This window comes from Bos indicus, chromosome 25 (assembly GCF_029378745.1).
Source record: "Bos indicus isolate NIAB-ARS_2022 breed Sahiwal x Tharparkar chromosome 25, NIAB-ARS_B.indTharparkar_mat_pri_1.0, whole genome shotgun sequence".
Taxonomy (NCBI): Eukaryota; Metazoa; Chordata; class Mammalia; order Artiodactyla; family Bovidae; genus Bos; species Bos indicus.
In genome coordinates this window covers 869370-892545 of record NC_091784.1, presented here as the reverse complement: position 1 = coordinate 892545, position 23176 = coordinate 869370, and the positions used below count along the sequence as shown (strand labels likewise).

The 23176-nt window shown below is 50.6% G+C and overlaps 1 protein-coding gene and 2 pseudogenes across 1 annotated transcript; all 3 read left to right on the top strand.

Annotated features, from left to right (window-relative positions):
• Window positions 1-4534, top strand: part of LOC139179805 (liprin-alpha-1-like) — a 4949-nt pseudogene extending 415 nt beyond the window's left edge.
• On the top strand, window positions 24-23176 carry LOC139179663 (liprin-alpha-1-like). Its single transcript, XM_070779307.1, has 6 exons — window positions 24-8259; window positions 11331-11544; window positions 16147-16369; window positions 21257-21337; window positions 21973-22124; window positions 22967-23176. The coding sequence occupies exons 1-6, from the start codon at window positions 8244-8246 to the stop codon at window positions 23064-23066; spliced, it is 786 nt and encodes a 261-aa protein (XP_070635408.1). The 5' UTR covers window positions 24-8243; the 3' UTR covers window positions 23067-23176.
• Window positions 13007-16151, top strand: LOC139179666 (liprin-alpha-1 pseudogene; annotated as a pseudogene).

The following is a 23176-nucleotide window of genomic DNA, read 5'->3' as shown; positions in this document are numbered from 1 at the left end:
AAAATGGAGATGAAATAAGAACCCCAGGAAGAAGAAATTCCAATACGGGCCGTGTCTGCTCCAAAGATCTCCAGAAAGCACCGCCTTCGACGGCATCACCCCGATGATCTCCTCACTTGGAGACAAATAAAAGCCCTACTAATCAAGCTGAAAATTTGGTCTCTCAACAGGGGTTGCCTCCGAGTCCTGAGTACATTCTCCCGGCAATGCTCAGTCTTTTGGCCTGTACCTCCCCCTGCTCAAGCTCAGACTAACACCCAACCCCCCTCTATTGCAGGTGGTCGAATGGACGGAGAGAGGACCAATCATTTCAACTAATGACTCTATACATATGCTTTCTCCCTAGTACATGAAAGGGCCTTCATACCCTGGGCAGGAAAGAAAACTAATTAATATTTCTTTAGGCTATGAAGTCCTTCCCTTGTGCACGGGCCCAGCAAAATTGTGCATAAACGTCAGCCGACAAATTTGGGCTGACAAATTTGGGCTTTCATCCTACCTCCAAAAGAAGACTTTCAGACACTGCTTGGATTATTTACTGCCCTTTCGTTGTCTGTAAACCATGTTTATACTACTGAAACTTTCGGGAAAGAGTTAGGGAAAGAACAAAGAACTTTATGCAAAGGGTTTACTTATAAAAACTTTACTTATACTCCCATTCCTTGGGACAAATGTCAAACCAATCAAGAAAATCAATGTTTGTGGCTAATCATACAATTGTTGCTTGGGGACCCCATGGTATGTGGTTATCTGACTGCTCAGATGATATTAACAACACTGTGTGTGATATGGAAGGTCACTGACACTATGATGGAACATTACTATGACAAACGACTTCTTGAGTGACTTGACCATGGATTAGCCCCACCTCCTCCTAAGATCGTCCTCCATAAACAGAGTGGGCCTGAACAATGGGCCATTTGGAAACTTGCTGCAAGCATCAGAGCACAGAACAACTTGGAACTTGGACCGGACATTTCATAGGGACCAGTCGTCACAATAACTATTTCTTTCGCTACAGTCAGTCATATTTTATACAGGCCTGTGTCCCACTTCCTTTTGTTATAGCCATAGAAAATTTACAATTTAATAAGACTTTTACATTCTGTAACTTGTATTAATTGCAAACTATATACTTGTATTAACACCTCTATTTCTTTAAGCTTTTTGTGTTATTCCTGTTCACGTCAATCACAGTGCCTACAACTGGGAACAAATCAAATTTCATTTAATAAATATATGTGATAATGCCTCTCTGAATGTACAACTACTATAAAAGAAAATCTTTAAAACTTTTTTCTAAAAATCTGCCCTCTTCCCCTAATTTGGAAACTTTAGCTGAACAAATTACCTGGGCTAGACCCATGAGGATGGTTTCAAAGTATTACCCACAGTATCGGGTCTGGAACTGTAGCTTTGGTGATTGTCTTGATAATTTTATTTGTTGTTTACCATCACCTTTCTATAAGGTTGGTTAATACTAACCAAATTCATTTGGTCAAGACCTTTTTTTTAACAAATATAATAAAATAGAGGGAATTGTCAGGAAGCATTTAACAAGAGGCTTTCCTGTGTGCTGTTTTGGATCTGTCAGGAATTCTCTGCTCCTTATTAATTCCTGAAGAGGAGAGGCAAGCCTCTCCCACGGGCTGAAGAATCCAGGCATTTCCTTCATTAGTTTTTCTATACAGTGATAAGTACCCTCTTCCTTCCTGTGAACCATACGGTAAAAGTGATCGTATACAACTCTCTTTCCCTTTAATATGGATCACCTATGTTTTGTAAGTCTGGAATTTTAATCTTTATCTTTGCTGAGAATAACTACCTTGTAAGACAGTATATATTTCCACACCATGTTGATTAAAACACCTTTGCTCCATCAGAGCTCTGGTCCCCATGTATTTCTCTCTCTCTCTCTCTCTCTCTCTCTCTCTCTCTTTCAGGGTGATCTCTTGGAGCGCAGAGGCTCTCTGAGTTCACTTTCCTACCCGGGCTTCTAAGACCCTCTCGAGAAGGTGCTCTCCATCTTCACTCCATCGAGAGGGCACCTGAGGCCTCCGTGAACAGAGCAAGTCCCATGTCGGGGGCTTTATTGGCTTTCTGCATAAATCAAGGAATATCAACCTTTTTCTCTCCTTTACCTTCTCATCATCGACTCTAGACCACCAGGTTCCAGTCCATTAAAAGACTTCAACAAGGTGAGAGCAGCCAGGGACTACGCCCGTTGGATTGGCCCTCACCCAGTGAAGCGTTGGGGTTGTGTTTCATTTTGTTAGCATAGTTGTGGGCCCTGCTGGCCAGGGCATTTTGGCCTTAGTGGGCAGGATCGACCCCAGCAGTTTACCTTGTAAGAGGTTGTGCAGGTGCTGCATAGAGGATGGGCGGGGGCCCCACAAGAAGGGAAACACTGGCTGGAGGAGTCACGGGGGCATGTGGACTGAGCTATCAAGTCAGTCCTTGAAGCAGAAAGGCTAAGCCCCTTAACGTCTCCCTTCTTCCAAGGAAAGAATACACTGGCTGGAAGAGTCTCTGGGGCATGAGGATCGAGCTAGAGAGTCAGTCCTTGAAGCAGAAAGGCTAAGCCCGTTAATGTCTCCCATCTTACAAACCACGGACCAATGTGTCCAGTATTTTAATGACGGGTACCTACTGCTTACGTGTATGACATACACCCTCATAGCTTCACATGTCTACTACATGCCTCTTACAAGTGCTGGGCACTGTTCTGGGTGCTGGACACTCAGTATGTAGTAGGGGATATGTAGTCCAGGATCTTTCTATTTCTGCAAAGAAAAATAGAAGAACAAAAGACTCCGTGTGGTTCAGCTTGAGCAAGTTCACCACGTGGACGGCCCTGCATGCATGTAAATTGTGGTAAAATACATATAACATAAATTTAACATTTTAACCAGTTGACTGAATGACTGGGTGGCTTCAGTGGAGTCAGGCTAACAGATGGCCTTGGGGTGCCATCCACCTTTGTCCCAGAGGAACACTCCAAATCTTGGTGGCCTTGTAGACCTTCCCTTTATTCTTCACTCTCCCCAGTGGCTCTAGGTCATTGGTCTGTGTGTCATTTAAGAATCTCTTTATCCACTTTGTTGTTAGGTTTATGTTTTGGAAAGCTTCTCAGACGTCCCTGGGACTTGAGAAGGCAGGCTTGGATTCTGGGTTCTCCCCTGCCACGTGCCTGCCAGGTCGAGGTGGAGGCCAAAGGCCAGTCTGAGTTGTGGTGGTCTATGTGGTCTTGGGGTCAGTGGACCCCCTCTTCTCTGGAAGGGCAAGGAGATCCTTTGTGTGAAGCCTGGAGAGACTTGACAGGGTCAGTCTTCACAGTCTCTCTCTCTTTTTAATTTATATTTGCATTTAGTTTCCCCTTTAACTGTTTTCTAGGAGTTTCCAACTCCTAGTGTAGAACTCAAAATATGCAGGGAGCAGCTTCTTAAAAGAGAAGAGGAAATTGCTGAACTGAAAGCAGAAAGAAGCAACACCAGGGTCAGTAGGGGGATTCTCATGTGTTGACATTTGCCCCACGTGGGTCACCGCTAGCCTCCGTATTGCTGTCTTTAAACTCTGTCTGATTTTCAAGTCATTTTTCACATCTTCCCACTGAGCAGACCAGGGTGGATCAGTTCGGGGTTCTCATACCTTACTCCAAATTTATGATGAGAGCTAATGTAATTTTAGTACCTTTGAGAGGGGAGTTCTCAACTTACATTTTTGTCCACGCTACACTTTGTGTGGGATCTTAGTTCCCCAATCAGGGATTAAAACCCATGACCCCTGCAGAAGGGTGGAGTCTTAACTACTGGGCCCCTGGGGAAGTCCACTCTTAACTTTAGACTGAACTGGCAGGATTCCAACGTGCCTTAGCATGTTTCCAGCTGTAGCGTGAGGCTGAAAGGAGTTATCGGCCCTGAAGTCAAGCATGAGGTTGAAAGTGCCCCTTTGGCCCTGCCCTGCAGCTGCTGTTGGAACACCTGGGGTTACTGGTTTCCCGGTACGTTCCATCCCTCTGGATTACAGTGGGCAAGTGGCAGGCACAGTCCCCAGCTAGCATGACCAGTGAGGTGGAGGTGCTCAGGGCACTGAAATTGCTGTTTGAGCACCACAAGGCCCTGGACGAGAAGGTACCAGCCACCCATCCATCCTGGATTTGTACACTTAGTGCCTTGTTTTGACCTCACCGATTGCCTGGAAGTGCTGTGTTCCTTCCCTGTCAAAACAAGGCTAAGGCTTCCTTTCCCCCTTAGAGACCCTCCTACGGCTCTCTAAGCCACGAGTAAGACCTGACTAAGGAGATCGCACTCAGGAAGTCATAGAAAAGCAGTCACAGGAGGAGAGCCAGTTGAAGGAGTGCCTGGCAGCCCTCTCTTTCCACGTTACAGATCTGGAGGAAGACCTGGACACGGCCAGGAAGAACCTCCTCAAGTCCAAGGACATGAACACGAAACTGCAGTGGGACATCCGCGAAGTGAGTGACGGCGGTCCTGTCTGCCTGAGGTGGACTGTGGGTCCCTTCTTCTCCCGGTGATCTCAGCCTTGGGATGGCTGCGTGAGTAAGAGCAGAGCACTGGAGAGACCACAACTGGCTGCCTCCCCACCTCTGCGTTGAGGTCTCTGGGGTAGAAGAGGCCTGGTCCAGGCAGTCCGTTGGCAGTGGACCGACATGAGGGCAGCCCTGGCGCTGTGCCGCACCCTGGGTGTGGACTCCTCCTTTCCACAAGTTCTAGGGGGCCCATTGTGCTCCTTTTGTAAAAATTCATTCATCCATTCATTCATTAATTGGTGTATAGTGGCTTTACACTGCTATGTCAATTTCTGCTGTACAGCAAAGTGAATCAATCATCTATCTATCTATCTGTCTATCTATCTGCCTCTCTTTTAGATTTCCTGCCCATTTACTTCACCACAGAGCACTGAGTAGACTTCCCTGTGCTGTACACTAGGTCCTTACTCATTGACTTTATGTGTAGTATCAGTACTGTATATATGTCAACCCCAGTCTCCCAGTTCATCCCCGCCTCCACCTGCCTGTTGAATGCTGAAATTTCCTTCTGATTCCCTCAGACGAGTCTGGTGACATCTGTGGAGCCCGTTCTCTCAGAGCGATGGGAGCATGCTGTGTGGGCTCTGCTGAGGCAGCTTGCCTGGCCATCTTCTCGAGTTTTCTGAGGTTCCGCTCCTTGAAGGGATGTGTGACAGTGATACAGTCAGACAAGTCGAGTGATGTTTGCTCACCCTCAGATCTTCAGGCCCGAAGAAATGTGGAATCATGATGTTTCTGGCGGTCGTGTCTGTGGGGGTCATGATTTATGAAAAACATTCCAGGGATGTGGTGCTGCTACGGGAATCGTCCCCACTGCCAGCCAGCCAGCCAGTCAGCCACCTTGTCCTTCTGGTGGGAAAGTGTTGCCCCGCACTGCCGGTGGGCACTGGCTGGTGATGAAGAGTCAGGCGGGGTTGTGCTGGCGTGGCTGTTGGGAGCGTTGCCCGGAGCTCAGTGAGCAGCTGAGGGGCCGTCCATCCGTTGGTGGGTGGTGGGCGGTGTCGGGTGCTCGCAGACCCTCCCAGAGCAGGGTCACTAACAACCGCCAGGGGGCGCCCTTCTGCCTGTGATCTTCTCCAGGCTTGGTTTCTCCTCCCCGCTGGCATCTCTGCTGTCCTTCCCCGGTTGGCCTCGTAGTCCGACCTTTTGTCTTCCAGAAGCTCTGCCACTAAGGAGGCTAAACGGTTCAAACTTCCTTCCCAGCTTAGGAAGGTAGAATGTGTGCCTCGCGCGTCCTGCTGCCTGCGCTGGCTTGCCACATGCAGTCCGAGGAGGGGGCGCAGTGGCGGCGGTTGCGGCGCCCAGGGCAGAGGGGAGCACGTCTTCTCTCACGAGCCGGTCACCAGCACCCTCCGTGAGCCACGCGTCACACACAAAACTGCACAGGCTGCGTGAGCAGGCATGCGGGCATGCCCCCCACGAACCTGGGGCCGGTGGTCCACACAGAGCATGGTCTGCTTGCCGCCCCTGCGGTCACAGCCCGCGTGCCGTCAGGACAGGGTCGTTGAGAGCGGAGCTGATGCTGTTCTTGGCGGACAGGCGGGAGAGAGTCATGGCAGCATGGAGAATAGGCTGTGCCAGATGGAGGCCCAACTGGAGGAGAACAAGGAGCTGCAGCGGGTGCCTGTGCTGACGGGGAGGCGGCGTCTGGGCAGGAGACACGGCTTGGGCAGGGGCCAGAGCTGCCTTTCTCCGCCGCTCCCTTCTCTGCCACCGAGTGTGTGCATGTGTGGCCCCATCTGCTGATCCGGGCACCCACCTCCTCGGGAGCAGGGCCAGAGGTGGTTGCCCATAGGCGGTGGGCAGGAGCCAGGGCGTCCCCACGTTCAAAGAGGCTGCTTGTTGCTCTGACCAGCCAGTCTGGGAGCTGCTTGGGATACAGGTGGACCTCCCAACTGCCCCTCAGACAAACCTGAGGGTGCCAGCCCAGGGCCCATGAAACTGAAGGCATGGTGCCCAGGTGTGGAGCCTGCTTGCCTCGGACGTGGCGCTGGAGTCCCACATGCCAAACTGCTGGTCCAGACACGGTGTATGTGTAGGATGGCTGCTCCTAGGCAGGACGAGAACCGTAGTTGCGCTGCGACAGAAGGTGCGTCAGGAAAGGGTGATGGTGGAGGCTCACATCACCGAGTCCTGAGAGAGGTTTCCTGGAAAGGTTGGCCACACGGCGATACAGACCATTCAGGAAATGGAGTGGGGATCCCAGGTCCAGCCTCACATGTTAGTACTGTCCCCACTATGCCTGTGTTCTTGGGCCTGGACTGCAGAGCCTCAAAGACGGGCTCCCAGGGGGCAGTGGTTCTGACTCCCATTGTGAGACCTGTGGTGAGGCGCCTTCCCGGCTTAGGCAGAGAGCTCAGTGGCTCCCGATCAGGGGTGCTCTTCCTTACTTTCAGAACTGCTGTTCAGAGGCTGTTGAGATCAGGATGCTGTTTATGACTAAGCCAATTCAAAGTCAACTTTTGTTTTGCTTTAAAAATCTTTGAATGCCGATGCCTTATTGTGGAAGCTGTGACAGGTTTTGTTTCCTTGGGCTCAAAAATCACTGCAGACGGTGACTGCAGCCATGAGATTAAAAACTGCTTGCTCCTTGGAAAGCTATGACAAACATAGACAGCATATTGAAAAGTAGAGACATCACTTTGCTGACAAAGATGCATATAGTCAAAGCTATGGTTTTTCCAGTAGTCACGGATGGGTGTGAGAATTGGACCATAAAGAAGGCTGAGCCCTGAAGAACTGATGCTTTCGAATTGTGTTGCTGGAGAAGACTCTGTTCTAACAGAAAATAAACTGTTTTTAAATGTATTACAATGGAAAATTTCAAACATGCACAAAAGTGGATGGAGTAGTATAATAAATACCCATGACCCATCAATTAATCTCAGCAATTTTTAACACAAAGCCAATCTCAACTAGATCATTCTTCTCTCCATTTCTTTATACAGTAGATTCTAAAACAGCTTTTTAAACCTTGAAATTGAATTGATGCTCATTTTATAAAACACAGCCTTGCCAACTTTGTTATTACGTTTAAAAAATGCTTGAGGTAATTATTTCCAGTTTTTTAATATGAATTTTCATATTGGAAAAGACCCTGATGCTGGGAAAGATTGAAGGCAGGAAGAGAGTGGATGACAGAGGATGAGATGGTTGGATGGCATCACCAACTCAATGGACATGAGTTTGAGCAGATGCTTAGCAGAAGTCAAGTTACATTTTCCTTATGCTAATCCACTGCTGTAACACGTATAGCATTTCTGGTTTTGAACACTGAATGTGTTTGCATTATAGTTGAATTTAGAGTGTGTGGCTGTTATGTGTGGTTCAGAATTCTGAGTAGTCCTTTCTGGGATCACCTGAAAGCTGAGACAAAGCGTGAGCCCTTCACGTGGACTGTGCTGTGCGTCAGAAAGATAATACGAGCCACCTACACAATCAAAAATTTCCTAAAACCCAATGGGCTCCTTGACATCCTTCTTTCACTGTGAGTCTTGAAATCTTCTGTGTGGTTTCCACATCTAGTGTTGCACCAGCCTGTCTCACGTGCTCAGGGGCTGCACGAGGCGAGTGACTGCCATGGCCGACAGCACAGAGCTTCCAGGTTGAGTCGAGTGACTCGGAAACTTGGCCCGTTTGACTTGTTTTACCCCATAAGGAAGTGAAGTGGGCTGTAGAGGAATGAATGTGAGGAATGCCCAGGAATGCAGGTGAGCTCCATGGAGACCGTTTAAAGCAACGAGAGGAGTGAGGGCAATAGAGTGAGTTGTGTCCCCCTGACCCGAACCCCCGCCTGAAGTCGAGCTTCTCTCTACAGACTTCATCGTTGTTAATGGCTTGCCATGTTTCCTCCAGAGAAACCTTTTCTGCGCCTGAGATGGAACTTCCTCCTCATTGTGGTTTATGGGTGAATATTGTTCTGAGTGTTTATATTTTCTAGGGACTCCTAGAGAACATTTTCTCAGAATTAAAATGTTCGGAGTGGATACCTACTCACATAACCTGTTCTGCACATTTTGGTGCAAGTCATTTTACATCAGGAAAGCAAGCGGTGCAGGCTGTGTCATTTGCTGTTTCGTAGGACCAGCTGATTCTAAACCTGGAAACCCTGAGAGCTGAACTGGACCAGATGAGAGTGCGAGGGGCTCCCTTCCACTATGGGTAGGCTGCTCCCCCGGGCAGCTCCCCTCAGCACTGTCGAGTGTGACAAGGGCCTGTCTGGTGTGTGGACAGTATGACTGGGTGTTGCTCATGGTCGCACCTCAAGGAGCCTGTAGCTTCGTGACCAGCAAGAGGGAAGAGACAAGCATCGTTCCTTAGGGTCAAACTTGGTACCATGGAGTGGTAGTCACAGTATTGACAACACTCAAAACCACAGGCAGAGATTTGGAAGTGTGGGGGCGACCAGTTGATATTTGGGTGTATTCATTTGAGGGGCCTGACAGACTGTGACACTGATGTTTCGGAAGAGTCGCAGAAGGTTAATGACCTGTAGTCTTTTTTACATGAATGGAGACTGAGACATGACTTGCCGTTGACTGTGGTGGGAGGAATCACCTGGCTTGTGAATGAGGCGAGCAGATTACTGAGCATCCTGATTTTTTCTTCCTCATTGTTCGAGGGGTGGTAATTCTTATTAAGTATTTAAATGTTTCTTTGGCTTCTTCACGGAAAAATGGTCACAAGTGAGAGACAAACTTTAGCAAAGGTCATTAAGTGCTTAACTGGTGACATTCATTCATCTGTAGGAAATCGACTACTGCTTGAAGCCTGACTTAGGAGACAGTTTGGAGCCCATACGCATATTTCTGTGTTTGTGTACTTAGGGGATCCTCACAGTCCAGGGCCCCAACCCAGCCTTCTTCTAGAGTAAGGGGATATCATTTGAGACAAAGGCAGAGCCAGAAACTGGCAGGTGGAGTCCGAAACCACAGTGGGTGGAGTTCAAGGAGAGCACGTGCCCTGCAATATGGATAGGGGACATGGCTGGACTTGCTGGTAGAGCTCCCCCAAGGTGAGAGGCTGGTGCTGTCAGAAGTGGGGAACCCCTGCTCCCGGGATGGACAAGGTGAGTGTGAGGCAGACTGTGTAGACAGTGGAGAAAGAGGAGGTGGACATGGCCTCCTGCTCTTGGGGGTTTTTGGGTAATGAGGAGGGCCCTGGTGCCAGGACCCGAGGCCTGGCATGGTTGGGGGGCTCAGATGGAGAAACCTGGGGCCTGGTCACCAGTCCCCTGTGTGTCAGTGAGTGTGAGAGACAAGAAGAGGAAGCAGCCGCGGGGCAGGAGGGCCCGCTGTGCTCTGAAGACAGTGGGCCACAGCGGCTGGTGCGAGGGAGGGGTGTCTCCAGGAGGCAGCTCTCGAGGGGTCACGGCAGTGACGTAGCAGCACAGGTGGGGCTTCGGAGTGGGGCTTGCGGGCACTGTGGGCTGGGTGGGGAGCACTATGCTGGCTCAGGAGAAAGGGAGTGGGGACTGAAAACCTGGCTCACAGGCAGGGCAGGCACAGCATATTTAGTGGGCCTCCCAGAGGAATTGGTCACCTTGTCTCTGAGACCTTCTCCGGGGGGGATAGAGCTTCGGGTGATGAGGGGGAAAGAGATGGAGGCTGCATCCCGCGAGGGGACTGGGAGGTGATGGTTGGGTGGCGACCCAACCCGGAGGCCTCTGTGGCCCTCAGAGGACCCTCGAGGGTCCGCAGTCCACAGTGGGACTGTGTCGTACCCCCTACCCAGTTCCCAAGTGTGTTCTGGCCCCAGGCCCTTGGGTGCAAGTGGGGCAGAGAAGGGAGCAGTTCTGTCAGGAGGGAGAGGAGACAGGAGGGAAGACAGGTGTGGCTCCGGGAGATTCCAGACTTCCATCTCCTATGCAACACAGTATTCCTTGCAAAACCGTCGCGCAGAGCAGCGGGTGACCCCGAGCAGGCTGAGCTGGTGGTCGGCCCTGGCCACTCTGCAGATGTATGGGGTGTCTTGTCCTCGGAGGAAGGTCCTGTCTCCCAGGTTTAGGGACTCCTGCACGTGAAGGCACCACCCTCTTCCCAGGGACAAGACTGAGCACAGCCCGGGCGGTCCTGCAGTGCAGGTGGCTCACAGTCAAGGCGGGGCCACCCTGCCTCTCAGCAGGCCCCTGCTGAGTGAGCTCCTGGCACCTGCAGGCCCAGGCCTTAGTGCTCAGGGCCTGAGCATCTGTGCTGGGCCTTGTTCAGCCCAGAGTCCAGTGACACGCTCGCCTTTGTTTTAATGGGAGACACCAGTGGTGCTCAGCTCCGAGGTGTGGGTCCGAGCCCTTTCTGCTGCGGGTTGTTTGAGACACCTTTAAAAACAATGAGAGCAGTGCAGACAGTGTTCCAGGCAGACTGGTGATTGTGATCCACAGACTTCCCGTGGGAGAGGGAGGTCAGAGCAGGCGTGGGCCGAAGGGGAGGTGGGGTGCCAAGGGGAAAGCAGAGCAGGTGCAGGCCCCGCCCTGGGACCTGAGAGTGGGCTCCAGAGGGACCCTGGATGCCCCAGCCTCAGACAGCCGATCCTGTCCTAGTCAGCTCCACACCCTCGCGTCAGCACTGCCTTCCCCACATATGGGAGTTTTCCAGCTGCTGGGGATGAGCCCTGAGTGTCTGTGGAGCAGCGGGTGGCCTGTTGCTGTTGGAGCCAGAGGGCAGTGCCCTCCCGGGGGCCCTTTTGCTGTGAAATTGCCAATCTTCCAAATGGACAGGCTCTGGCTCGACTGACAGAGTGAGCTCTCTTTTCTTCTAACAGCGCTGCTCTTTGCCGTGTGTTTCAGCTGACCCCACTTGGGCAGTGCTCTGGACCTCAGGTTCCCTGTGGCAGACTGGTCAGCAGACTACTCAGGAGATCGGGCAGTGCTACAATGCCCCCAGAAAGGCCAGCTGGCAGCGCTGCACGATGAGCTGTCAGAGGCAAGGACCCCGCGGCCCTCTTCCCGTCCCTGGTGGGCACCTTGTGAGGCACCTGCCCCCTCACACTGTGGTCCTGAGGTGGGTTTGGAACAAAGCGCTGATAGGTCGCTTTATGTCTTCCCATTTTCCTTTTTCTGGCTAAGAGTTTACTTTTAAGGCATGCTTTTTTTTTTTTCTTAAAATAACCAATTTGGATAACTTGTGGCCTACTGTGAGCTCCAGCATGGTACTAATTACCACAGTTTTGAAATCATCCTACGAGTAAATGGATACACATATCCATCAGCTTATAGTGAGAAGAATTCTCATTGGGAGTTTAAGTGCCTTTATCTTTTCACCTCATTCATGCCATGTGTTTGTTCATACATGTCTGTGTTTTGAGCTTCCATATTCAGTGAGCAGTTAGTTTGGGCCAGACATGGTCAGAAGTAGGACTCCAGCAGTGAATTAAAAACCGTGTGTGTCCTTTATCCACTGCTACGTAACGAATCATTGCAAAGCTTAATGACTTCCTAGGGAGCAGCTCACGGTCCACAGTGCCTGTGCATTGTAGCAGGCGGGCCTGGTTCAGGGCCTCCTGAGGGCACAGACACAGGAAGGCCCCCCAGGGCTGGATGGCAGGCTTTCAGATTCACTTGGCTGCTGGGGACAGGCCCAGGTCCCTGCCGTGTGGCTTTCCCATATGGCCTGACTCTCCTAGGAACACCCTCTAAGAGTGAGAGCGTGGGGTTTAGCCCGGGGCCTTTTGCACCCTGATCCCGAGGCCGCACACCTTCACTTCTGTTTGCAAGAGTGAGCTGCACAGTCCTGCCTCGCTTAGGGGCTGAGCAGGAGTTGCCCCTTCTGCCGCTTGAAGGGAGGAGGAGGGAAGAATTTGTGGACCCCTTTTTAAACCCGCACAGCCTGTCGAACAGTAATGAGCAGGGAAAGGAGACCAGAGTGCCCGAGTTGTCCAAGGAGGAGGGGACGATTGTGTGTGAACAGGGTGGCCAGCAAGGTGACACCAGGAGGGTGACCTTGAACCAGAGCCCCGAGGCAAGAAGAGAAGTAGCCACTTGGAGATAGAAAAAGGGTCGTGTCAACCAGTGGGGACAAGGGAGAGAGCGGGCCACATCAGGGAGGAGCCCGGGCTCAGGCCTCAGCAGCTTGAGGCCAGAGCCTGTTTCCTGAGGTGAGGAGGGCTGCCGGGACGGGGAGCTAAGAGCTGGGCCTTGGCCCTGTTGAGGTGGACAAGCCCATGGGGTGTCCCAGGGACTTGTGAGGAGAGCAGCTGAGTGTTCCGGCCTGCATCCGGGAGAGGACTCACTCAGCTCAGGGTGGACTTGGGGTCGTGGGCATACAGATGGCATTGAAAGCCACGAGCACGGTAAAGTCACCAGGTGGGTGCCCGTGGAGAGAGATGGGGTGCAAGGGTAGAGCTGTGGGGAACCCTGCATTCCAAGGTTGAGAAGGGGTGCAAGCGACAGGAATAACTGCAGGGAGGGCAGGGCCTGGATCCCAGGGAGAGACATGCTGGGGCGGGTGTGGGGGAGGGCAAAGAGGGGAGGGGGCTTGGTAACATGGGTTCTTCAAACCCCCGGGGAGCTGCCCTGCAGGTTGGGGCACACCCACCGCCTGCTGGCAGAGAGCTAGGAGCCGGGCGGGAGGGGACCATAGAGGCTGCTCCCAGGGAGCTTTCAGAGACCCACAGTGGGTGCTGCAGGGAGCCCTGGAGGAGGACTCTGCTGGTTCCCCTTGTGCTATTGGAAGGCGAGAGAAGGGAGAGGATGTGCTGACCGGGCTGATGGGGGTGAACCCATAGGCAGCTGGTTTGCTAGAGTGGAGCAGGAATGATGGCAGGTGGTCCTGGAGCCAGCGAAGGGGGTAGCCCAGGCCTGGGGTGGGGTTGTGATGAAGACAGGAGGCGAGGGCACTGGCCACAGGGGACAGGGAGCCAGCAAGCCAGCACCTCGAGGCTGCCCCTCAGTTCCTTTGAGGTCATGTTTGGGAAAGAAGGCAGGACCTGGGTGACAGTGTGGCAGGGGGGACGTTTTCAGAGAGAAGGGTGTGAGGTGTGAGAGCCGGAGGGCGGGACGGGGCCCCGTGGGCCCTCTCCCGTGTGTCTCTGATGACAGAGCCACACTTGTGGTGCGAGGGGCCATCCCCCAGAACAGCCCGAGGGCCTGTGCCCAGAGAGGAGAGCCGCAGGGGGGCTGGCCCTCCTGTCTCCTGGCTGACCCTGCTCGCTCCTGTCTGTGGGTGTTCAGACCAGCCTGGGAAATGGAGGGCTGGAAGCCTGCGAGGATGGCACTCTCTGGTGAACTGGTACCAGAGGTGACCGCTGATAGGGACCCAGTGGCTGCCGAGCTGAAGGGTTCTTTTTTCTTATTTTCCTCCAGCCTGGCTGATGGAGGCATGGATGTATTTTTGTAATTTTCAGTTTCTGTCTCTGACTCCATCAGCCCACCCTTTTGAATAACCTCATAGAATGCCTGCCGTCCTGGGTGTCACCAGGCCATCTAGGAACTGGATTCTCCCCCTGCCCATTTCTTCAGTCCTGCTCGATTAAGAGATGGCAGTGTCTCATGAACATGGCCCATTTATCCACAGTCAGGGTTTCCATGTAAAATTGGGTTCAGTTCCTGATAGACTTGAGCTGCCCTGAATGTTGCTGACGAGACGTGGTCCTCTCGTGCCCAGATGCAGACCCTGAAGGAGCAGAACTGGGAGCACGCGGAGCAAGCGAGCATGTTGGCCGACGTGGCCCAGGCATTTGAGAGTGACGAGGGCGTGTCTGACGACGAGGGCGACAGGGTCACCCTCTTCAGCTCGGCCACTCAGCTGTCGCCCAGTGGGCAGGCCAATGCCAAGACTCTGACTGTGATGCTTCAGGAGAAGCTGGACACCATCAATGAAGAGATTCAGTGGGTGATTGCGAACTCGGCTCCCCAGAAACTCGGTTTCTCTGAGGAGCTGTCTTCTAGGGACATCTGAGTGTTCCATAGCAAGAAACCTGACCTCAGGTCTGCTTCAAGAATTTTCAGTTTTTAGATTGCCCTTGCTTATAGAGCTCGGTCAGCCAGGGCGTTCTATCCACGGTGTGGTGTCAGCACTCTGTGGCGGGGCGTTGTGGGGTGTTCCCCGTCGGCTCTGAGCCCCAAGGTGGGTGAGGTGCCGAGGCGGTGTCCCCTATGGCCCTTGCACCCTCCTGTGGCCCTCGGAGCCCCCCACGTTCTGGTGAAAAGCCAGCTGGTGAAAGCTGGAGTTTTGGGGTTGGCAAATTCCCACTCAGATCTGCATTTTCCTTTTTAACTTAATGCAGTGTGAAGATTGGCTTGTTGTAAGACAGTGGTCCAAGGACATGTGTTTGAGTTTTTCACATCTCATCAGTATATTTAAGATGTTTTCTTTAGACACCATCTTGGCAGTTATAACAATTTTCAAAACGGGATAGAATCCAAAGGCCTCCCTCGTGGTGAGCAGGGGGCCTTGGGTCTGGGTGCGGCCCGGGTGGCTGGGGGCCCCGAGGCCTGCCTGGTGCCACACCTGCACAGCTATGCCCGTGTCCCGAGTCCACGATCAGAGTGGCCGCAGGCTGGTGACCCTGCACAGGACCAGGCAGAGCTGCTGCTCAGACTGTTCTCGCCACGTCAGCCCAGGCTGAGGTGCCCTTTCCTGTCGGCCGAGTGCGGGGATCCCGGGGAAAGGCAGGGGGTGAATGGGACAACCAGCAAACGCAGGTGGTGTCGCCTGCCCATTTGACGCCAAGACAGACAGCTTTGTGGGCCGTGTTTGAGCAGAGACGAGCTCAGAAAGATGATCTTTCTGCATCCCTGCAGGAAGTATGGAATGGTTATATATTAATATTTTTATTTTTACAGCAAGTTGTCAGGTAAAAGTGATTTTTCCTTATGCGACAAGTTGACTTGATGTAAATGGTAAATTCTGTCCATCAACTTGTAATCAACAGTGAAAAACTTTCAAGATGTATGAGTAGAAGTGAAGCTGGAGAGTTTACTGTCTGTAAGAATCTTGTATTTTAATTTGAAAATCATTTTATTTGCATAATCGTGTATTTAAACTGCTATATAAAAACATCCACCACACATTAGGGGAGAAGAGCAGAAACTGTGAATTCTAGGTTAATGCAGCACATTGACATGAACCCAGAAACTCACACAAAGCTGGTGGAGAACTTCATCAAGTGATGCGTTTGTATATACACAACCTTAAAAAAAAAAAAAAAAGATCAACTCAGCACTTCATCTGGTCTGGAGACTTGTGTTTAGAAACTGCAGCTTGTTCGTGAATTGCTGTTTTGATTATACAGAGTTCCTGATTCCCAGTGGAAAAGACTTGAGGCACTGACATGCATCTCTGCCCTGAGAGCAGGGGAAGTAAGGGTTGTCAACTTGAGGTATCTCCTCAGAGGAAGAGAGCTGCCACCAGGGTCCCTGCAGAAGGTTAGAGTAAATAAGTGAAATCAAGCGTGAATGATCAGGGGCCAGTAAGACTCAACGCTAAGTTATTCTAAGTTTGAGAATATTCAAAAGAGGAAACGTAGAACCTTTTGGCTGAGATGTTCATTGAGCAACTGTTTCTGGAATTTGCTAATCATGACACAGAATGCCAGCCCAAATTTATTGTCCAGACAGGTTCCTCTGCTGACAAAGGCAGGTGATGCATTTTATTCTATTTTAGGTTGATCGAAGAAGAGAAGGAGAACACGGAGCAGCGGGCCGAGGAGACTGAGAGCAGGGAGGGCAGGGGGAGCTTAGGCAGCCTCTGTCGTTTTAAATCAGTGAGCTCCCTCAACCTGCTTCCCACCTCCTCGCATGCTGGCTCCTGCCCACCCCTGCCCAAGCCCAGAACGAGGCGGCACAGCCCGGCACAGGAGGGAGACCAGCTGGGCATCATGACTCTGGTATGTGTCTGCCTCCTCCCTGCCGCATCCCTCCCCCAGCACGCTGTTTTTTGTTTGTTTTTTGATTTTTCTCTTTATACCCAGAAGAAAATCAGGTACATTTGCTACGCTCAGAGGTCTAAAAGTTTTTAAACCGCCTAGTCTTTAATCATTCCACAATGGCACAGTGACAAATTAGTCTTGATATTTGGACCACCAACTTAGCATGTCATCATGAACTCAGCCAGAGCCTGCCTCTGTAACGTTGGGCCTGGCCTGTGCTGGGCACAGCAGCTGCAGGGAAGTTTCTGTTCTCAGGGAGCAGACAGCTTTGTGAAAGTAACTATAGGCAGCTGTCATGGCGTGGGAAAGTCGTGCAGCACATTTTCCATTGGGAATGCCTGGCTACAGGGTACAGGGCATGCGGTGGGAACAAAACCAAGAATCTACACTGGTCTGCTTGCTGATGGACCTGGCCACGCACTCCGGCCAGCTCTGCGTGTGAAACCAGGTTAAAAGCCCAGTGCCCCAGGGCCCCAGGGAAGATGTCAGGCTGCCTCACTTTTCCAAGTCTAAAACTGGGATGACGACCTAGGGCTTTTGGTGACAAAGTGTGCGGCTCTAAAGCACATGTTCCAGCTTTCTTGGGTGTTTAGCTTAGGTGTTGTGAGTGCATTGCTGTTTACCCCATGAAATCACGTGTACAACACTCTGCTTTGTAACTGGACTTGTATTATCTCTTTTTTCTGTTACCACCCATTTCATGTTAGCTGCATTGTTAGTCAGCTTATAATTAAATTAACCGTGAATCATTTTAGAGGCCTGTGAAGTGGTAACTAGTCCATTTTGTGGTCTTTTGACACTGTTTTTATAATTTGCATCATTGGCTAATTAGTTGATATTTAAAATTCTTTGACGATTTCTCTGTGGTTTCATGCTTGATTTCTTTCCGAATATTTATGAAAAGAACAGTTCTGTATGTTTTCCTTGCTGTTGGAGTTCTCTGACAGTGTGTCTGCTTTCATCATTGGTTTTGATTTCCTGTCTCATCCTGTTGTCTGCTTAGTCGTCCTCAATCCAGATCCCCCCCCCCAGCCCCCGAGGCTGTAGTTTACTCATCCATCTCCCCTCCCCCGTCCCCCCACTTCCTCTGGTCATAGCAGTGCTGTGGTCCACAGCGTGAGTCCCCTTAGTCGGGTTTGTGCTTTGTCTTCCTGTCTCGTTAAATGGTGTTTTTCCCCCATAGCAGTAATTTGAATTGGTGTATCACTATGCATTTACAGGAGAAGGCAATGGCAACCCACTCCAGTACTCTTGCCTGGAAAATCCCATGGATGGAGGAGCCTGGTAGGCTGCAGTCCATGGGGTCACACAGAGTTGGACAGGACTGAAGGGACTTAGCAGCAGCAACACGCAGGTATAAGCATAATGTAGATGGATCCTAAACTACATATCATGTGTAATTAATAAATGAGATTGTGCTTACATAAAGAAATGATCCTCTTAAGTGTAGAATTAATGGACTTTTAGATATGCAGATGACACCACCCTTATGGCAGAAAGTGAAGAGGAACTAGAAAGCCTCTTGATGAAAGTGAAAAAGGAGAGTGAAACAGTTGGCTTAAAGCTCACCATTCAGAAAACTAAGATCATGGCATCTGGTCCCATCACTTTATGGGAAATAGATGGGGAAACAGTGTCAGGCGTTATTTTTGCGGGCTCCAAAATCACGGCAGATGGTGATTGCAGCCATGAAATTAAAAAGACGCTTACTCCTTGGAAGGAAAGTTAATGACCAACCTAGATAGGATATTAAAAAGCAGAGACATTACTTTGCCAACAAAGGTCCATCTAGTCAAGGCTATGGTTTTTCCAGTGGTCATGTTTGGATATGAAAGTTGGGATGTGAAGAAAGCCGAGCGCTGAAGAATTGATGCTTTTGAGCTGTGGTGTTGGAGAAGACTCTTGAGAGTGAGTCCCTTGGACTGCAGGGAGATGCAACCAGTCCATTCTAAAGGAGATCAGTCCTGGGTGTTCATTGGAAGGACTGATGCTAAAGCTGAAACTCCAGTACTTTGGCCACCTCAAGTGAAGAGTTGACTCACTGGAAAAGACTCTGATGCTCGGAGGGATTGGGGGCAGGAGGAGAAGGGGACGACAGAGGATGAGATAGCTGGATGGCTTCACCGACTCGATGGACATGAGTTTGGTTGAACTCCAAGTGTTGGTGATGGACAGGGGGGCCTGGCGTGCTGCGATTCATGGGATCACAAAGAGTCGGACACGACTGAGCGACTGAACTGAACTGAACTGACACAATATCCTTTCTGTGTTGGTGCTTGTATTTAAGACTGTAAATCTCATCAGCTTTTGCACAGTTAATGTCTCTATTAGACTCGTTAAGAAAGTATCTTCTATAGTTAATAAAATGTAAAGACTGCACCTGCTATTATGCTAGCTTTCATTCTTACATATTATCACAGGGAACTTGCTTTAATGAATTTATTCTGAGAAGTTTTAAATCAAATTCTATGTCAGGATTTTACATTAATGTCCAAGAGCTGGTTAGATTTGTTCAATGTTAAAATAGATATTATGGTAACTTCCTCATCAGTTAAATTACTAATTTAAAGTATAACATGTTTTTGATTAAGAGAAACTAACTTATAGAGAAATTTGGCTGAGAATAGACACCTGTTAAGGCCCTTTGTTGTACAGAATGCTGTGCTTTAATAAATCATGATGTTGTAATAGAATGGTATCTTCTTGAGTAATAATTTATAGTGTTTCTCTAGTAAATCTTGAATAGCTTATTTATCTTCTGTGGTCAAAAAAAATGTTCTGCTTCCAGTCATATGTTCTGTAAATCTTCATGTCACTTACATGTTTGCCATCATTTTTGCTTTATTGTATTTGCCTCTACGGATTCTTGAAATTTTAGCTTCAGAGTCGCAATGAATCTGGTTTCTCTTCATTTCTTTGCATGCATCTATCAGCCTAGTGATTTAAGGAAGCAGTGTCGAAAGGTAAACTATTTAGTAATGTAGCACGCCTTTGTTTCTCTGTGAAGTATTAAAGAGTCCTTATCGTTTAACATTAATGAACACTGTGTGATTATGTCCTGGTGAATAATTGACGTTTTAATGTAAGTAATGAAACTCACCCACCACTTAAAATGTGGTGATGGTTCTGTTGGAAATAGGTCATTCGTTGGGACAGTTGTAACAGTGTGCCTTTCTCCCACTTGTTTGCCTTCTGATCATCTCATGCATGTTTATAATAGACATAGTATTATTTCTTATTTTTAAAATGTTCTTTACTTATGTTTTTGGCCATGCTACACAGCTTATGGGATCTTAGTTCCCCAAGCAGGGATCAGACCAGTGTCCCGGCAGTGAAAGTGCAAAGTCTTAACCTCTGGACCACCATGGAATTTCCGCTTGGTGTTTTCATGTAAGAAATGACTGAATCAGAGCCATAGATGTTAGATTTGCGGGAAGCCAATTTAATGATGGTGGGTAGCAGTGTGCAGGAGACTCTGTGTGCCAGGCACGTGCTTTCCGAGTCTGTCATCTCAGCCCCAGGTGAGATCCAGATTGCTGCTATCCCCATTCAGCAGACATAGACACTGAGGCTTAGCGAGGCCGGGCACCCTGCCCAGGCTCTCACACCCAGCAGCACGGTGCGGACTGGTCTGATCAGAGCCTGGACACTTAACCATGGTGCTGTCCAGCCACCTTTCCTCCAGAGGCTCTCGTGTCCATCACGGCATCCCTGATGGAGGGAGCATCAGGAGGGAGCTCGCTGCCTCTCCCCTCGGGTCACTTGGATGAGCCCCTGTTGTTGGAGTCCAGTGCCCCAAGGGCTGGCCTTCCTTGTCCCTCTCCTGCTCCCAGCCCACTGACCGAGTACTCCTGGGCCTTCCCGCAGGACTGGGGTGGCTGTGCTCCAGTTCAGGCAGCTCAGTGCCCAGGAGCCCTTCTCCTGGGCACAGCAGACCAGCGCTGTCCCCCTGGGGTTGGTGACCTGGGTGTGCCACTCGCCTGCTCTGTGGCCTGCTTTGCCCTCCTGTTAAGTGGACACGGTGCTGCCCATCCTGGCCATGTGGGCACCAGTGGTGTGGCTCCCATCCTGGGTAGGGCAGCCAGGCTGTGGACCCAGAGGCCTTCCTCAGGAGAAGGCCCAGGCGAAGGGGCTGGCCACAGTCCCTGACTTTGAGGCAGGTGTTTGTCTCCACTGAGTCCATAGTCAACCCAGGTGTGTCACTTCCCTGCTCTGTTCGTTGCTGTTTTCTGATTTTTATAAATGCTTATTTTAACTTGAATTTGAGATCGATCCCTGTTCAGTTCCATGTGGATAATTTCTAGCCTTTGTAGCCTTCTGTTGTCTGAGGGTTCTTGTTAGAGCTCAGGAGAGGGTGCCCAGTTTATCCAGCTGCTGTTAAACGAGCTCAGCTGTATTTTGCACTGTCACTTTGTTGTCACCAAGCTCCCGTGGGACTGCACGGGATCAGTATTCTTTACAGAATCCCACTAAAAAGGCACAGGTTAGTTGGTTAAAACAACACACTCATTGTTTATAAAAATACATGCCATGCATGTCTCCTAAAACCTCCCCTGGCTTAACCACACACCCAGATGTGTCAGTGAGACCTGTCTGGACCCTGAGGGGTTAATCTGTTCCCCACACTGTTGCCACCACTGTCTTTCCTGTCCTCACACCCAGGACCAGCAGAAACGCTGGGAGTCCAGGAGAGATCATCTCTCTTTTTTTTTTTTTTTTTTAATTTGTTTATTTTTTAGTTGAAAGATAATTGCTTTACAGAATTTTCTTTTCTATCCAACCTCAACATGAATCAGCCATAGGTACCCATATATCTCCTCCCTTTTGAACCTCCCACCCCACTAGGGTGATACAAGATCATCTCTTAGTGAAGACCAGGGGGTGCTTTACGGAAACCACTGTGAGCGAATGACACTCGAACTGCGTGTAAGTACTTCAGTGAGTAGCCCCGAGTCTGTATGTTACCGAGAAATACGATCCAGGCACATGGTGTTCGTGTGGAGGGGTTAGGTACCTTTTCTGTGTTTCTCTTGTTGTCATGGGTTCCAGTAACCTGCATCATCATTACAAATGATCTTGGGTGGTGGCACAAGCTGTGTCTTTTTCTCCTTCAAACAGAAAGGTCTGGACGGCTTTGCTGAGAGGTTTCATACTCTAGCTGTGGTGCTTCTGAGCAGCATCTGGCAATGAGCACAGTCCTTTCATCAGGGCAGTTCATGCCATGCAGGGTCCACGGTGCTGGCGTCGCTCTGCTGTCCTGCCCGGCAGGGCCATCTGGTCGCTGGATTCCAGAGAGGGCAGAGCCCAGCTGCAGGAAGGCTCCCATCCATGGTCTCTGCACTCAATCGGATGCTCTCGCTGCCCCATAGCCCTGCTTCTCTTGAACAAGACAGTCCTTTAAGATGGCATTAAGCTAGAACAAGGGGGTTTTTTTGTACTTGGGGGAAAGCATAGCTAATAGATTTTCAAATAAGTTTCTGGTTATAATGTAACGCCTATGTGATTGCCATTTTCAAAACAGTCTATTGTTAGCCAATTGGACACTTACCTCACTCCCTCAGCTGCCAGCTATACGGGAAGAGGTAGGAGATGACAAGACCACCATCAAATGTGAAACCTCGACCCCCGCCTTACCGCTGTCCCTTCGGCTGGGCCGCCTGCACACGGGGGCGCTGCACACAGCCACCCATGAGGACCTCAGGGACGCCCACAAGTAAGCGGCCTGTGTGCCCGTCATCAGTTTCAGGAGCTCTGCGCCTCTTGTCTTGAAGGAGTTGCAAGGATGATTTTAAAGGAATACCCTTGGGTTTAGTGCCTGTGTTTAGTGGTGAACTTCAGGTGCTGGGGAAGAAGAGCTCAGTGACCTCAGTGATTTTAGAAAACGTCCTTCTCTACAGATTGACTCCTGTGGGAGCTTTCTTCCTGATCTTGGTAGAGGTCTGCCCGGCCCGGGGCATGTTCCTGACAGTGATGGCCCTGTACCTCTCAGGTTCGCTCTTGAGGGTCCCTCCCTTTTCCTCAGGGGTCTCCTCTCAGGAGACTCTGTCCCCTCCTGTGACTGACACTGTCCTCATTGAGACCACCACCTAAGCTCCCGTCCTGAGCCAGGCAGCACTCGATGGAGGACACATGTGGTCACTTGGCCAGCAGACCTGCACGGTGACCGTCGCTCTCCTGCCATGGCCGGGGACAGTCACCCTGCAGGAGGTGGGGGGAACTGCCCAGAGCAGGGGAGCTTGCCTTCTGCTTGAGCGTTTTCACCTGCTGAGCAGCGACCCTGATGGAGGGTCGGAGTGCCCTCTGCACCAGCTGGCCTGGAGTCCAGCCCTCCTCGGGGGAGAGCTCGAGGCAGAGAATCTCAACTTCCTGGGGTGGTTCTCTGTGTCTCGGAGCCTGCATTGCTTGTGTGGAGTGTGTTTGGTGAAGGAGACTCCACTGTCTGCTTCGAGGTTGAGGTGCGGGTGTTGCTGGGTGCCCATTTCTATCAGTAGATCTTGTGGAGGGGTGTGTGTTTGTACAAGGGTGCCAGTTAAAGGTCCTTTTCTCTCCCTAAAGCTCGACAGGCTCTCAGGACAGCCCCGGGAACAACCCCAGCAGCGGCACGAGCAGGCAGGACTCGCTGCACAAAGCCCCAAAGAAAAAGGGCATCAATTAAGTCCTCCATCAGCCTCTTGTTTCGCAAGAAGGAAAAGGGCCGGCCTGAAGACCCCAACAAGGAGGCATTAGGACCAGGTGGGTGCTTCACCTTTCAGAGGGAGGAGGGCC